The 16,267-nt window shown below is 38.7% G+C and overlaps 1 protein-coding gene across 2 annotated transcripts in view; it reads left to right on the top strand.

Annotated features, from left to right (window-relative positions):
* Positions 1-16,267, top strand: part of spns2 (SPNS lysolipid transporter 2, sphingosine-1-phosphate) — an 84,515-nt gene that overhangs the window by 42,375 nt on the left and 25,873 nt on the right. For both annotated transcript variants that reach the window (XM_033978003.2, XM_033978004.2), the window contains exons 3-5: positions 3,708-3,844; positions 9,216-9,367; positions 12,214-12,280. In XM_033978003.2, coding sequence (XP_033833894.1) covers positions 3,708-3,844; positions 9,216-9,367; positions 12,214-12,280 — 356 coding nt within the window. The remainder of the gene's footprint in view (positions 1-3,707; positions 3,845-9,215; positions 9,368-12,213; positions 12,281-16,267) is intronic.

Raw genomic sequence — 16,267 nt, 5'->3', positions numbered from 1 at the left:
TGTCTGCACTATTTTGAATAGTATAGAATGTGAGATACAGCCATTGTTATGTTACCAAATAAATACAGTGACACTTTACTTAAAGGCACACTATCTAACTTTTCTAGAGGAGGGTCCACCACTCGCTTGTCTCCATGGAGATATATTTTTGAACAATTAAACAACATGCAAAATAAAAGATAAACCTGTCTAATGCCATGCTTAGGAAGACTCCAGACAAAGCAGTAACATCTCATGGTGACCAGCCTTCGCTAGGAAAGTCACATAGTGCATCTTTAAATACATCATTGTTACTCCAAAACTGTTTTATTTTTCTGGAAGAAAAAATTACCTACTCCACACAGCACCAAATATCAGTATTGAATTTATTTTACACATTGTACAACATAAATTGTATGATTAAATGTCCTGTCACTCTCCTCCTCTGATGTTATTAGTGACGTTTTTAGGATTAACTTACCTAGGTTTTCTGTCAAGTGTTTCCAAAACCAAATGTGATAATGAGTCTTAACATGATGCACCTTATCAAGTAATTACTTAAAAGTCTACAAATACGATTGAACCATGTGTGTGACCTGCTAATGGGTTTTAAAGTAATAATGAGAGACCATGTGGAGTACTGCTGTTTCTGCCATAGGTATGCATACAACATTCAAGAGCTGTCAATGAGGCTAATCCGTGTGAAATTATGCATAGCTGAATTTAAATTGGGATTGGCTAGCTCATCATATGTACAGTTGGATATAGATTGGAAAAGGAAGTGGTTTGGAAAATTGTGCAGTTTATCCAATAAGTGTCTATTTAGCTGGGTCCTTTACACAGGGTCCTTTAAATAAACTGACTAATATATGCAAGCTGCTGGAATTTTCCTTATCTGCCATTTATACAGACAGCTTACCAGAGTCTTGATTTTAGATCGCCACTGCACATTAATTATTTTCAGTTTTCATTTTGTTTGTAAGGAGTAAATGATAACATCAAAATAAATTAAACTCATGAGAATTACAATTAGAGTGGGGCCTTAGACATCATCTATCTCCTGTCTATATCTTCATCCTCAGACCCAAATCAGAACAAAGAAAACAATAGTGCTAGCCAGGCTGCTTATAGGTGTGAAATCACTCATTAGGGGCTTGAATGATTGTGCTAAGTATGACTCAGGCGCAGTGCACACTTAATAGACCTAGCCTACAAACAGATACTGTAAACAATAGGTGTTTTTAGTTTCAGTGTAGTTAGCTCCTCCCTTCAGATAGATATAAGGCAGTGTCCAGGAGCAATCTGACCAGAACTGAAGAAGTGGGTTGGATGAGCAGCAAAACGTCTTCAATCCTGCAACTTTTTGTCCAGTTTTTTGTCTTTTACTATAATTTATCTAGACAGTTATTACCCTATTTTTATGAAACTCAATGTTGTATACCCACCTATGTTAAAACATTGAACTGAAAACATTATGGACATTATGGACATTTGTTACATATCAGCTAGCTAATCTCCGCTGTACCTTTTAAAGTCATAATTTTTCTATGGGAAAAATTTATGTGAAGTTTACTTCTTGAACCTTGGCGGGCTTTGACTGTTGAGCTCCATTAACTCATTATAATTTGCATAATAAACATAACATAAACATCACATTTGACACAAGTAAAACTGAAAAACAAGATAATTTTGGACTTTTGTTTTGTATTGGGCTTGTTTGGCTGCACGGTTCACTAAGGCCCTCTGGATTACATGTATCATACTATTATATCACCCTCTGAAAGTACATTTACGGTGTGATGAGATTATCCTTTTGCGCAGCTGTAGCATCACGACGCTGCAGCCTTATCATCTTATATAACAGTCCCCTCTCTCTCTATCCCCTCTCATCTCTCCTCTGTATCTGTGTGTTTATGCTGATGATGTGTCAAAACACTCCCCAACTCCCCTCTCTGCTGTCAACAGTAACATCCACTGCCCTTTCTCCTCTGCAATCGGGAAACGCTTTGCATGAAAAACTTGGGGCGGATGGCGTAAGAGAGCTGGGCCTCATAAATATTGACTAAAAGCCTTCAAAAACTGGCCTTGTTGTTCGGTCCGAAGGCAGTGGCAGCAATTAGGCAACACATTTGAGAGGCTTTTACCATGACATGTGGCCAGAGGTAGCAGTTTGAAATGGGGAATTATTTAGAGTCAAGTGACAGCGACTGTGCTCCATTTTCCCTCTGTGGAATTCAATGTTTTTAGTTAAAGATGCACTATGTAACCTTGATATGGTAAGCCACACGTCTCAGTGGAGATGTTATTGATTTGCTAGGAATGTTGTTGTGTTTCATTCACACATGTTTAACACACAAAAACCCTACGTATTTAGTCTGGATTCTTCCCTCAAACTGAACACTTTCTGTTCCACCTTGTGATGTCATGTGGTGATACAGGAAGTGCTCCACTGTGTTTTTAAACTCCATACACCTTCACTAGAATCATTTGGATCATTTCAGCCCTGGAGTTGGCAAGATCTATAGAAAAAAAGGTAAAAGCTGTTAACATGAAAACTACCGCCTCATGACATCACAAGGTGGAACAGAGCATTTTGAGATTTGGAGATGGAGACAGAATAATAATAAAGTGTTACTCAAACATGTGTGAATTTAACAAAACACAACTCTGGGTATGTTTTTGATGAAGTAACAACATTATAACATGACTAAAAGCTCACAAGAATCCTATGAAACATTCTAGGCAAAGCAGTAACATCTCCATGGAGACAAGCACTCTTTACCAGAAAAGTTACACCGTGCACTTTTAACATCATCACAGTTCAAGATAGAGTTTTAAAATGCGTCAAAGTGGACTCGTTTAAGGGAGTTCTATACTGTGCTCAGCTATTATTGATTTGTAATATTAGCTGCCTCTCTCTAAAGGTCCTTTCTCTTGTAGTCTTTTATACCTCACATTCTTTGCTTCGCTCTGCAGCTCTTTGAAAAACGAATCTTTTGAAACTCCAAGGCTATTCTCATTGCCATCACCTTGCACAATATTAGGTATTCTGAAGAGAGGTTTTGGGGGTGCAGATGAAGTTTTAGTGGGATTCTGATTGCTCGCTGAGGAGTCCTCTGGCTGTCCTTCACTAGTATCACAGTTGATCCAGAGTGCTGGCTTTGTAAGACGGACTCCTCACACTGAGGCTTTAAGGGGATTTCAAACTAAAGCAATTTAATGTCAGCATCCTCAAAGAAGACATATTATGCTTTTTCAGGTATTTAACTAAAATATATATCATACAAAGAGCATTATTTCATATTTTGTTCATTGTAAACTGCAATATTGAACTAAAAGAGCCTAAAAATAGAAACCAGTCCAATGACTTCCTGTTCAAAACTGCAGAACTGAGAAGCATCGATTATTCAAAGAAGCATTTCACTATAGCAAGCGATCGATGTATGTGTTTCTATTGTTGAAAAATATTTACATAACATTTGAGCCCTACATATATGACCCGGGATCTTCATTTTTTAAAATAATTGCAAGTAGATACAGAAAAGTAGGGGGATATAGGTGAAAATAGGAACCCAAATATACGTAACTGTGATGGAGCTTATCTGTTAAAAGCTCATTCAGGTCAGCTTAGCAAAATATGTCCCCTTTAAACACATTTATATTACAGATGATGTATCTCATTACTTTTTCTCATGTCATTGCACTTTTTTTTTTTTTACCTTTTACAGTCTTCATCTGCAGCTTCATGGTGGCGGCTCCCATCTTCGGTTACCTTGGCGACCGCTTCAACAGAAAGGTCATCCTGAGCTGCGGCATTTTCTTCTGGTCCATTGTTACTCTACTGAGCTCGTTCATCAGCAAAGAGGTGAGCCTCTCAGCATGCACACACACATGCACACACACACAGGCACACACACACAGGCACACACATGTATGTTGAGTTTACATGGTTCTTGGGGGACGTTACATTGAATTACATTCATTTCTTAGAGACCAGTCCTAACCTTAACTATAGTTACTAATTGCCTATAACCTTAACTTAAACCCTAACCTGAAAGGTGCAATATGCAACTTTTCTGAAAGAAGGTACACAACTTGCTTGTGTCAGGAAGATGATTTTGCTTTACAAAGAATGTTCCGCAGCATGGCATTATCTTGCATTTATGCAGGTGTTTACATACTTAGTGCACCTTTAACTTATTTTAACCCCTATTTGAACTTGAAACCATGTTTTTGATCTAATAATAAATGAATAATTAGGTATAATATAATAAATAATAATTTGTGTCCCCATAATAGAGGCAAATCTCATAAGTGTATGTGTCTCTGTGTTTGTGTGTATACAGATTTTAGTCCTCACAATATCATAAATACCTGTCCACACACTCCAGTACACAGCCCCACTCCCTGCCTATCATATTATTCTATTAGCGTGCCACTGCCTCTTTGAACTACAATGACGAGCTAATTGCTCTCTTCTGATGTGAATAGGCTTGATATTAGGCTTGTGAAACAGAGTGACATGCCTGTGTAGCCAGACAGCCTCTGCGTCTCTTTCTTTTTTCTATACCCTGGGATCTCTGGCACTGAGCCAATCAACTAATGAAGGGCCATGCTTCAGACTTGTCTCCATTACAATAAAGAAGATAAGAGCCTGTTGTTTTAGTCCTCCTTGACAAGCAGATTTAGGGTTGATATCTCCAGCGGCCCCCCCATAGTGTGACGGCTGCTACCCTGATGTGCAAGTTCAGAACACAGTATTCTTTATGTAGGCTCCTGTAGTTTAAAGCTGCACTGTGTAACTTTTCTGGTAAAGGGCCCGTCCTGTTTGTCTCTGTGGAAATTATATTACTTTGCCTTAAATGTTCCACAGTATGGCATTAAACACATCTGTTTTACATTTATTCAGTTGGGTATTATTATTGTTCAAATATGCAAGGCCGTCTTTCCACAGATCTGACCTAGCCTGGCATCAATACTTGCTTGTTTCTATGGAAATAGAGAAGTTTAATAACATCTTCATGGAACAAGCAGGTGACGGGCCCTTCATCAGAAAAGTTGCATAGTGCAGCTTTAACACTAACAAACATGGAATAAACATTTCTCACTTGATGAACTGGGAATTATTTGGCTCTGCACCATTCTCTATACTCAAAAATAGTCTGCCAGATTCTGAATGAGACAGATGGTGTTCATAAAAAAATAAAAATGGGTATTCTATTGTAATTTTGGTCACATTGGTAACATCTGAAAGACAAATTACAATATAGGACAGCAGAATACATTTCATTACAGTGTTATGGATCCAAACACTAATTTGTGGCTATTGCAGCCTCAGAAACACATTACCAGTACAGATTGATTTTGCAGTTATCTTTTATCAATGGGGTTCAGATGGATGCAAATTAGGAAAATCAACAATTATATCTTTTGAATGGTGGTGCCCTCAAACTGACACCATTTAACAGAACTCATGAGAGGAAGCTTTACCGTGTGCGTAATAAAATCTAAGCAGAACTACTAATCAACTGTAGCCTTTTTAAATGTCATCATCCTTATTTGGGGAGATGTTTAAAATTCACAGTGAAGGATTATCTGAGCATTTAAATCAAGATATGTGCTCCCTGCCTGTCGAGAAGTGGCATGTTGTCCCGCAATGTCACGTCCCTGGTGAGTAATCCTTTACACTGCTGACACTTAGCCCAGAGCTGCCTGTGTCCGTGCTCCCAAGGGTGCGCACTCTGCCTCAAATCTCCCATATGATCCCCATGACAAAAACGCTCTATATTAAAAGAACACAGCTTAAATATACAGGGTTTGTGTGTTAAACATGTGTGAATGAAACAAAACACAACTCCAAGTATGTTTTTTGATGAGGAACCAACATTATAACACAGATCAGAAAACAGTGTAATATGGGCCCTTTAAACACCTAATTCTACCATAGATTTCTGACCTGTCCTCCAGCTCAGTTTTATACTCTGGGGATTCTTGAGTGATATCACGTGAACACAGCCTATTGAACATGCTAATGGTCCAATTGAAATGATGTCAGGTGGTACAGGCGTCATGGTAACCTCACTGCTCTGGTCCAGGTTTAACCCCATCCCAGAGACTAGTCCCAAAGCCTGTCATTCAAATGGGACTACAGTGTACATGACCGTTATGTAACCGACCCACGCGCCATCGCCATGAGAGATCGAAGACATGACGCACAATGAAATGTTAATATTCACTTAATACTGACAGCTGTGGTTACGTTCAAGACCCTGCAGGGACTGTGAGACAAAAGGAGGAGGAAATAAGAGCCTGTTTAGCAACTTATTGTCATTGATTTTCATTTACACTTCAGAGAAAAGGAAATACATAAAAGTACATAACAGGATGTTCGGTTCAAAAAAGGTTATGGTTAGGTTTAGTCTTAATTATGTTGTGGAATTTATCTTATGCATTTGAACCTTCCTTCAATGCCACTCGGGTCAGGAATGGAGCAGTGCCTGGTGACCCATCTCCAGATCTTGAGCGGGGCTTGGTCAGGACTACTTTGGCTGGAGGTTTTTACCTATTATACATGCTTTAAGGTTGGGTGATATGGCAAAAATAATTAAATTTTAAAAACAAATCAAATGGTTTTCAATATTGATTTCATGAGCATAACATATAGGCTTAGGTTTGTACCATTTAGCACAAAAATAACCCCATCTCTTCCTCCAAAGTCTGAACTCTGCTCCAAACCATGTGCTTTTGGATTAGACTAAATTAGTTTATGGGAAATGGGATGGTGCCACTTCATAAAACACATGATTAAACATGACTAAAAAAGAGAATTAACAAAGAACAAAGAACCTTTTTTCTCTGTTGTCCCCTGGTTGTGATGTTGTGATGAGCAAAAAACAAAACAAAACAGACAAAATATACACAGCACAAAGTATATGATGAACCACAAACACACTACAGATTTACATTACACAGTTCACACATACAACTCAACGGCCTCTAGTCCTACTTTAGCCTCCTCTCAGGTGTTTGGTGAAGGCTCTACATGCAGTTTGTTGTTTAATGTCCTCTTTTATAGCGTTTCACTCTCTGGCTCCTCTCACAGACCAGACAGACTCACTAAAGGTGCTGTATCTCAGAGGGATCACGCAGGCACCTCTGACAGAGCCTCTAGTGACACGGTCAGTGTTGTTTGTTTGGCTGATGAAACCAGCCAGTGGAGCAGGGGCCACATCACGCTTTGTTTTGTAGGTTAAACTTAAATCCGTAAATTTAAGAAGATCTGACCAATTTAGATAGAGATACTTTTTAAAATTGGTGACAATGGTTTGGTTTTTTGTCCATGACTGTGACAGACAATGGATTGGCTGCCGACCTCTCCATTGAAAAAACTAACAAAACTCAAGTATATCATCTACGATCTTAAATGGCTGGATCTCAATTTAATTATAGATACAGACGTTTCAATGCATCAAAAAACAATTAAAAAATATCACGATGTATTATGTTATTATTTCACCTCATTGGGTTTGAAAAATGGCACCATCTCGCTCATTGTTTAATACATAATACCAAATCAGACAAAAGCTACACAGTATTTTTCTCATACTGTCAGTACTGCATACTTGAGGCATCTTCCTGGCCCAGCTCTAAGTAGTTGTCTACGTGTTGTTGTTTTCAATTTCAATTTATTTTAGTTTCTTAACACCACAGAGTCAAAATGGCTACCACCAAGATCCCACTAACACAGCAATAAAAGTAAAAAATAGACCTAGTGCAAATCATGGATCATCTGACAAACACAGTATGAAGTGGTGTGATTTAATGGAGGTTCATAATGACCTCACCAAGTCACAAAGCCAAAAGCCAAAGAGCTATTATGAAGCAACAGCATTACTAACTTTGTCAAACTGGTCTGTACACAGTGGGATGAAGACTTTACAGATATATTCAGTTACAGAATACTGAGTACACCTCACACTGAATGGTCCTTGCACATCAGTCTTGTGTGAGGGAGATCTTTGCACCTCCACAAACACACACACAGGAGTCAGCAAGTAGTAAGCCGTTACCATAGAAACAGTTAACAATCCAGCTGCCTACACAGGTGCTCCCTGTGCATGCCCGCCTCTTTTTTATAGCCTTTTATAGCATTACTTACAGCACTAAACATACTATTAGCCCCGTTAGCATGTTATAGCAAGGTCATTGTTGCATAATTTGGGCCACTAGTTGGTGGTGAAACTCCATATCATACTAGCCCACGTTTTCAAGTGAGTAGCCTAATAAGAAAGGATATAAAAAATAAGAAATCTGAAATAGCAACAAAAAATACAAAAAAAGAACCATGTTAATCAATAGATTTAACGTTGTAATGTTATAGATACAAAGATACATAAACATCATTGGTTGGGCGATCAGATCCAGTGACCTACAAGTTAGTGGTGCGATTCCATCTCCCACAGATGAATGCTGTCATTGTGTCCTTGGGCAAAACACTTAACCCACCTTGCCCTCTGTATCTGCGTTCACTAGTGTATCAATTTCTTGATTTAAAGCGCGTTGACTGCCTTGAAGGTGGAAAAAAATGCGACCATGACCATGTGACTGTGGCCCATGCTTGATAGACAGGCAGCAAAACTTGATATAATTACTAACCACCTTAATAAGACTTAATAAAACATGAAGAAAGATTTAATTTGTAATGAACAAGTTAAGATGATGATTCTGGCCTAGTGACTACTTTAATACTCATAATAAACCTATGGTAAATGGTCACAGTTTTATATGACACTTTTCCATGTTCAAGGCATTTGAAGCGCTTTACATCAAGGAACCACTCACCCATTCACACACACATGCATACACCAGTGTACACAGACACTGGGGTGAGGTGGATTAAGTGTCTTGCACAAGGATACAACAACAGTATTCATCTCTGGGAGCTGGAATCCCACCACCAAACTGTGAGTCACTGGATCTGACAGCTCAACCAATGATGTTTTAAGTCGAGAGGATTTGAACCACCAACCTTCAGATCAGCGGTCAAACACTCTTCCAACTGAGCTTACTAAGCCTGAATCCTTCTTAGTAAACTTTTATTTATTGTGAATTAAGTCTTTTTTCCCGCTTTATTAAGGCTAATTAAATCATAACTATTAGAATATCTTTACTGAATAAGCTACTACTATACATATTTTACACAATGTTAAAAACTAGTCTTTGCTCCTCTCTTGCAGTACTACTGGTTGTTCGTGCTGTCCAGAGGGTTGGTGGGCATCGGTGAGTCCAGTTACTCCTCCATCTCCCCCACCATCATCGGAGACCTGTTCACCAACAACAGTCGAACCATGATGCTATCGGTCTTCTACTTGGCCATTCCACTGGGGAGGTAAGAGCAGCACACATACACTCACAAATACACAAGTTAAAAGTACACTATGTAACATTTCTAGAGAATAGGACACCTGCTTGGAGATAGTATTGCTTTGCCTGAAATGTACCACAGATTGGCATTCAATTTATCCATCTAGCATGTATATATTTATGGTTGAAAAATACATGCCTTCTTATTTAGCGAGGGATCACTTCTCCACAGATCTGACAGATGAAGATAGACACTTACAAATACACAAGTCAAAGGTAGACTATGTAAGAGGACAGCACGACATCACAGATCTGGCTGTCTTCATGAAAACATAAATGGTTAATGCTATTTTGAAAAAAAAAAACATTTTAGGCAACGCTGTGACATCTCCATGGAGATAAGCAGGCGTCAGACCCTCCACCAGAAAAGTTACATACTGCACTTTTATGTCCGATCTTTTGATGGTGCAATATTGAGCTTAAACCTCCAGTTGCTTCAGTTCATTCGGTTCATGAAATGGACCAAAGGGAGAAAACAAAGTAATAAAAACCGAGTGCTTTGTGAGATCCACTCTGGGTCTGTTGTTAAATGTGGTTCTTAATAGTGTCTAGCTCAACAACAGTTTGTATTAAAAACGTAAACTGCATTACTACAACTATGTGGTGCAGTCTTCTCCCACTGCAAGTTATAAATAAAATGTTTTGAATTGCCATAGTAATGACCAGACAAAATGTTTGGGTCACTGTAAAGTACCCGGCGACAGATGACAATAGGAGGTGAAAAGGAGTTGTCTGTGAAGTGCACTCGGTATCCGCCTCCTATTTGTTTGTGTCAGGCTGTTATGACCATTCCAAGGAAGTCACCAGCAAATTAGGAAAGTTTAAGAGGAAATAGAGTTCACCCCGCTCTCTGATTTTTTCCCATAATTTTTAAAGCTGACAGGGTGACTGAGGCGCTGAATTGCTTTATTGTTGAAGTTGAAGTTTCCATGGTGATAAGGTGTTAGTACTGTGCCATCTGGGTCACTAACCTGTTATTCTTAGAGGGCAACTTCTGCAGCCCATTTCCATCTTGTGTGTTGTGCAACCAGATTAACATGTTTTGCACAAAGCTGATAAGAGAAATTTCCTTAACAACCATTCATCATTAATCTAGTACAACTCTGAGCTATTCACATTCAAAATTCTCTCCTCTGGGCCAAAAAACTTACAAAAACAAGTTTAAGAGTCACAAATCTTGTTGATATTTCTACTCAAGGCGATCTCAACTATTTCAAGCATCTACAGATGGTAAAGGATAAAAAGGATTGAGATGTTGGATGAATTCAGATTTTTTTTTGCTCTGAATGTTCATAGAGAGATTGATTTATTTTGAGATTTGGCCTTAATATATTCAAGGATAAAGATTGTAGCACTGGACAATGTAACTTTCCTCGAGGATGGTACCTTGGTGATGTTATTGCTTAACCTGGAATGTCCCCCAGTATGGCATTACATTAAATCTAGCATGTATTTAATTCCCAGTGTTTTTATTGTTGAAAAAAACATGCATTCTTACTGTGAACGGTTTCGCCTCTCCACAGATCTAATTTCTCCTGCTTATCTCCATAAAGTCCATAGAGAGTTTTATTTATTTGAGATTTTGACTATAACATATACTAGGACAAATGAAAATGTAAAACAGATGTTGCTGAGGTTCCTTTTTGGCATCTAGTCTTTTCAAAACACATATTATGCGGCAGCTAAGAATATAACAACATGGGGGATCATCTGTCGTATCTGATGTCTCCTGGCGGCTCGTAGAACAGTGTTTTAATTCAGTTTACTGTCAACTTTCAACCTCCAGCTACGGTAACTGCATTAAATAAAATGCTGCCTTTTGATGCCCAGGGAGGAATGTTTTACACCTACGATTTGTGGGATCAAAACTAAACAAGTGACTGTTGGTGCTTTGATCAGCAGTCCTGTCATAAGGCCTGCATGTCAAATGGATGAGCAGTAATGAGACAGCAAACAGGAAGTGTGGTGCGTAGGCAAAAGATGTGAAACTGACAGACAAGGATAAGTCCAGACTGAATCATGCACCCTATATAAATGCAGCTAGAACATCATTATAGCATCACTTCACGGATTTGGATCCTACCAGAACGTTAAGCCTTTAAGTGCAACATAACTAAACGGAACAAAATTTAAAACTGTAAAAAATGGGCGACAGTAGCTCAGTTGGTAGGGTGTTTGTCGGTGCCAGCGCCCACAGATGAATACTGTCATTGTGTCCTTGGGCAAAAACAGGATGCGCACCATCTGATTGGCTGCCTTCTTTCCTACGTTTCCATGAGTCTGTGTCATGTTAAGGTTGGGCATTGGCTGAAAGAGTTAAGGTTAGAGAACAGGTTAGGGCTAACGAATCAACAAGTCAGTCTAAGGCTCGCTTCCACTACCAGACTGTGAAAACAAAATTTGGACCCTGGATAGCTGTAGCAATTGGGTTTAGATACGATTCTTACATTCTGTAGTACTGTACTGTAGTCTTTTAATTAAAATTTGTAGGTATTTGTATATTTTGTAGGTATTTGTAGTTATAGTCTATAGTCTGTGGGTGCATTCACATTTTATTTGGTCTTGTTCTAGTCTAGGTTTAGTTTTTAGGTTTAGTCCCAGTTTTGATGTGGTAAATGTGCATGAGCGAGGTATTTTAATGTACTTATGGAAAGCACTTTGGTTCAGTTGTAGTTTATTGATTGACTGAACGCTCCATACATTTATTAAGTATCCAAATGACTAACAATATAGACCCATATCTGCAATCTGAAACAAAAAGACTACATAACTTCCACATGTGCTCAAATGAACTCTTTCTTCTTCTTGCAGCGGACTCGGCTACATCTTGGGCTCGAGTGCAAAAGTGGCAGCGGGAGACTGGCATTGGGCGCTGCGGGTAAGATGGTCATCAACATCACTGAATCCATAAACATAAGATGGGGGCCTCCTGGGGGGTGTGATGCTGATGCTGTCATAGATACGGGGTCGGAGGTCATGGCGAGGTCAGAGGAGGCCAGGAGCATAGCACATGGCTGAACAGGCGGGACCGGGCATGACATTGCATGGAAGTGACACTAGACTAGGCTCAAGGCTGATGAGCAAGCTATCAGCATCCTTTAGCGTCATCTCTGCAACAAAAATGAACTGCAAACACAAGGGCGATGCAATCCTTTAGCTGCTGTAAACACATTTATCTTATTTAACACCTACAGTCTCTGCAAATGGTGTCGGCACATGTGAAAATGACAAGCTGTTTATATTAACTTCATGGTAACTACAGAAGGGTATAGAAGACAGTATAGATGTGACCAAATTAGACTTTATAATAACTGCACCTTTTAAACTTACTAAAGCTTGAAGAAAGACTGACAATTTGTTGCAGATTTACTACTTTTTAAATTAACCTGCATGTTTATTACAAAATCTATCTAAGAGATTGACCGATGTGAGTTTTTACATGACCGATGCTGATACTGGTTGTTTTTGAATCAAGAGAAACCAAAGGCCAATATTTTGTGTGTAGAACCAAATTTGAAGATTTTCCCAAAACATGTAATTTTTATTTAAATTTAAATCACTACAGGGGATAACTACATTTAAAACTTGTTTCAAAGACCAAGTGAATCATGGTAGAGGGTGAGGGGTACGCTCCATTGTTAAAAAGCTCAAAAAATGAACATGTTAAGTGAGCACAGACATTGATGAACTCTGAGTGAGAGAGTAGTGTAGTCACGTTTTGTGCAGTGTCCTCTTCATATCAGAGTGTTCAAATGGAGCTTCATACTATTCTTTTTTAGGCAGCTCATTGACCTAAACAAAGTATTGTCCTCTGCTGAAGATTTAAGGCCGATAGCCAATTTGTTTAAAAGACCATATATAACCAATATCAGTCTTAAATTGGTCTATCTCTGTTTTTTTGTTTAATCATGTGGTTGTTTTGCCAAGAAAGACCAAATGCCCAAGTGAGTTTCATTACGGTCAAGCTACTAAATAAGCACGCAAGAATTTGTTTAAAATGTATTGTCTTGCTAACAATGGAAGATTACTTATGGGAATATAAAAATACAGACACAAGTGATCATGTAAACAATGAAGCCAGTCATTTCAGAATGCCATTGTTTAGAAATGATAAAGCAATATAAGCCAGGCAGTTTGTAATTAAGAGCAGTTTTATATAAAGTGCAGTTAGTGTTTTTCCTGTGGTCCAATTGCACGTTTTCGAGCAGATATAGTCTTGGAAAAGCCACATAAATCACTGATGTCACTGGTGTATTTTATTAGAGTTCTGCTGAGTACGAGACAAAACATTTTGCAGTGAACAGCTCTATAAGGAATACCAGCTGTAATGTGGCAGTCCAGTGAAAAACAGGCCTCTCCACGGGGCTCCACTGTGGGTCAGCTCTTAAAATGTTTAAATAAATTACAACCCGACACCAAACATGAACCGACATTTAAGGACACTTCTATTTATGAGTGAGCATGAGTGTGTATGAGTGAGCAATGTGACAAAAGTTTATTTCTCCAGATTTTTTGCATTATCTCACCAATTTTCAGACAATTTTTTTAACAATGCATCAGGAATATGTTAAAATGTTCCCGTAAATGTCGTGGTTGAGGTTAAAGTCTGGCACAAAAGCTTAAAGAGGTTTATATTATGCAAAATCGACTTTTTGGAGCTTCCTGTCATGTTATAACGTTGTTCCCTCATCAAAAACATGTCTGTAGAGGTTTTAGATGTCATCCACGCATGTCTGAATAATCTAGCGATCTCTCCCGGGCCCTATTCAATCCCTCCCTATGGTTAGCTGTAAGATTCTGTCCAAGACTCAGCCCACAAGCTTAAAAGAGTATTATACAAAACAATACACTACAACTTCACAAACCTGCTGTGATGCGCAATAATTTAATTACCAAAATGCGTGTTGATTGTGTTGTGAGAAACGCAACTTAAGATAAAAATGTCGGTCCACTAATCTACAGAAAACAGGAACAGGCTATTTTTTCACTTTGTTCCAGCCGGGCCACAATGACATTCCTATAAAACAATCTCAGAGTGTATTAATCAGCGGTATGGCATGTTCAGGAAAACACATCCTTAGACATGAAACAACTCCTTCTTCTGGGATACAGCCTGCTTTGAGGAAATAACACTACAACGCTTCCGTATGCCTTTGACCCCAACGTCCCGCTAGACTTCCTTGTTTTTACTCAAATTCAAATTCACGATAAACAAGGTCATGGGTATAGGAATATGAAGCCAGGGAGGGCACTTTATTAATTTGTGTGATTGGATAGCACCCTTACCGGACGTATGTTATGGGTGCAAAGGGACTCAAGGTCAAAGTTCATCAGTCAGGGTGACAACTTAATAAATACAAAGGTTCCTGTGTAGATTAAAATTATATTCTTCCACATCTTTCAAAAGCCATATGCGTTTTTCCTGCTTTTGATTTCATCCAATTATTTCCAGTGCCTGAATAGTGTATGAGAAAACCATTAATCACTCTAGGTATATATTGAACCCCTTACCACAACAATACGACCAGCCAAGCGTTTTATTGTCTACAATATGAGGCACCCCCTTTTCAGAAATACTGCAATAATGAGATCTCATAATATGTATGCATATCAATGAGTGTATATGAACTGCATAATGTGATATGACAACTGCGCCTTGGTGGATTTCTTTTTTTGCCCTGGTGAGCAGTTTATTTCTTAAAGAGACTGTACCCATTTTTTTCTATGTATTTTGAGTATAATATGTTTTCTTGCCCTGCTACAGATCTATTGTATAAGCAGCTCCAGGTCAAAATAAGTCTGCTGTGTTCTGCCGGCCTCTAATTATAAAGTATTGTCAGAGAATCAGGAACTGCACTGTCAGCATGCTTGTTGTTGGCATTACTGTGACGGCAAAACTCTACTTTGACCTCTGAAAGTCGACAAAAGCGCTTGCGGTGAATAATTAGGATGCTCAGAATGCATAAGGAAAGTGAATAACTTTAGAGCACTGCAAATCGTTTAAAATGAACTACTTCTGTTTTTCTCATTTTTAAAACTGTAAAATCAGGGAGAGCGCCTGTAAGCAATTCTGTCTACCACACCCTTTGTATTCCTCCCCCTCGCATGCAAAAACGTGCATGTGTATGAGAATAGGGAGTGCAGAGAAAGCAATGGCCATGCACTTGTTTCTGAGAGCGTGTATAGGATGTGAGGCGTAACAGCAAATAGTATCTCAGCACTGAGCTTGTACACAGAGGCTGCTTTGTCCTGTGTCTGACTAACCGCTCCCATTGTGATATCGATTCAGGTTGTGTTGTAAAGGGCTATAGCTTTAGTCAACCGGCTGATCCTATAGGTCAATAACTACATTTTAAAAAGCATTACTAAAGTACAAATAAAAGTTAATTTGTTTATTAAGAATGATTTAGGATTATTAACTATTTTCCTTTAATTTATTTATACAGGGAGAGCCCAAAAAGAGCACTCAGACTGTCCTTTTCATGGGCGCCCTGTTAAAATACAGAACAATATAAACAAAACGAATAACTGCATAGGTCCATTTAAAACATTAAAAGCAGGTGCAGGTGTTTATCACCACTTTTCATAGAGTGATGGGTTTTAAATCCACCTCTTATAAATGAAGGGCTGAGTGAAAGAGTGTGTCTAAAGGTTTCAAAGTAGAGGCTGATGTCTACTTACCCCTAACTCCTGACCCTAACCCACGAACTAAGCATTTACGAGTCCTGAATCATTCTTAATAAAGTCTTCCGTCATGCTTTTATTTTAATTTGGTTGTAAGGATTCATATTGACCACAGTAGAAAGGAGTGTGGAGTGATTTTGGTGGAGTTTTGAGAGTGATTGAACAGTTTAAAATCCCCTTT

Source organism: Periophthalmus magnuspinnatus, chromosome 14 (assembly GCF_009829125.3).
Source record: "Periophthalmus magnuspinnatus isolate fPerMag1 chromosome 14, fPerMag1.2.pri, whole genome shotgun sequence".
NCBI lineage: Eukaryota > Metazoa > Chordata > Actinopteri > Gobiiformes > Gobiidae > Periophthalmus > Periophthalmus magnuspinnatus.
The sequence above is the reverse complement of the archived record's forward strand: the minus strand, read 5'-3'. Positions and strand labels throughout refer to the sequence as shown.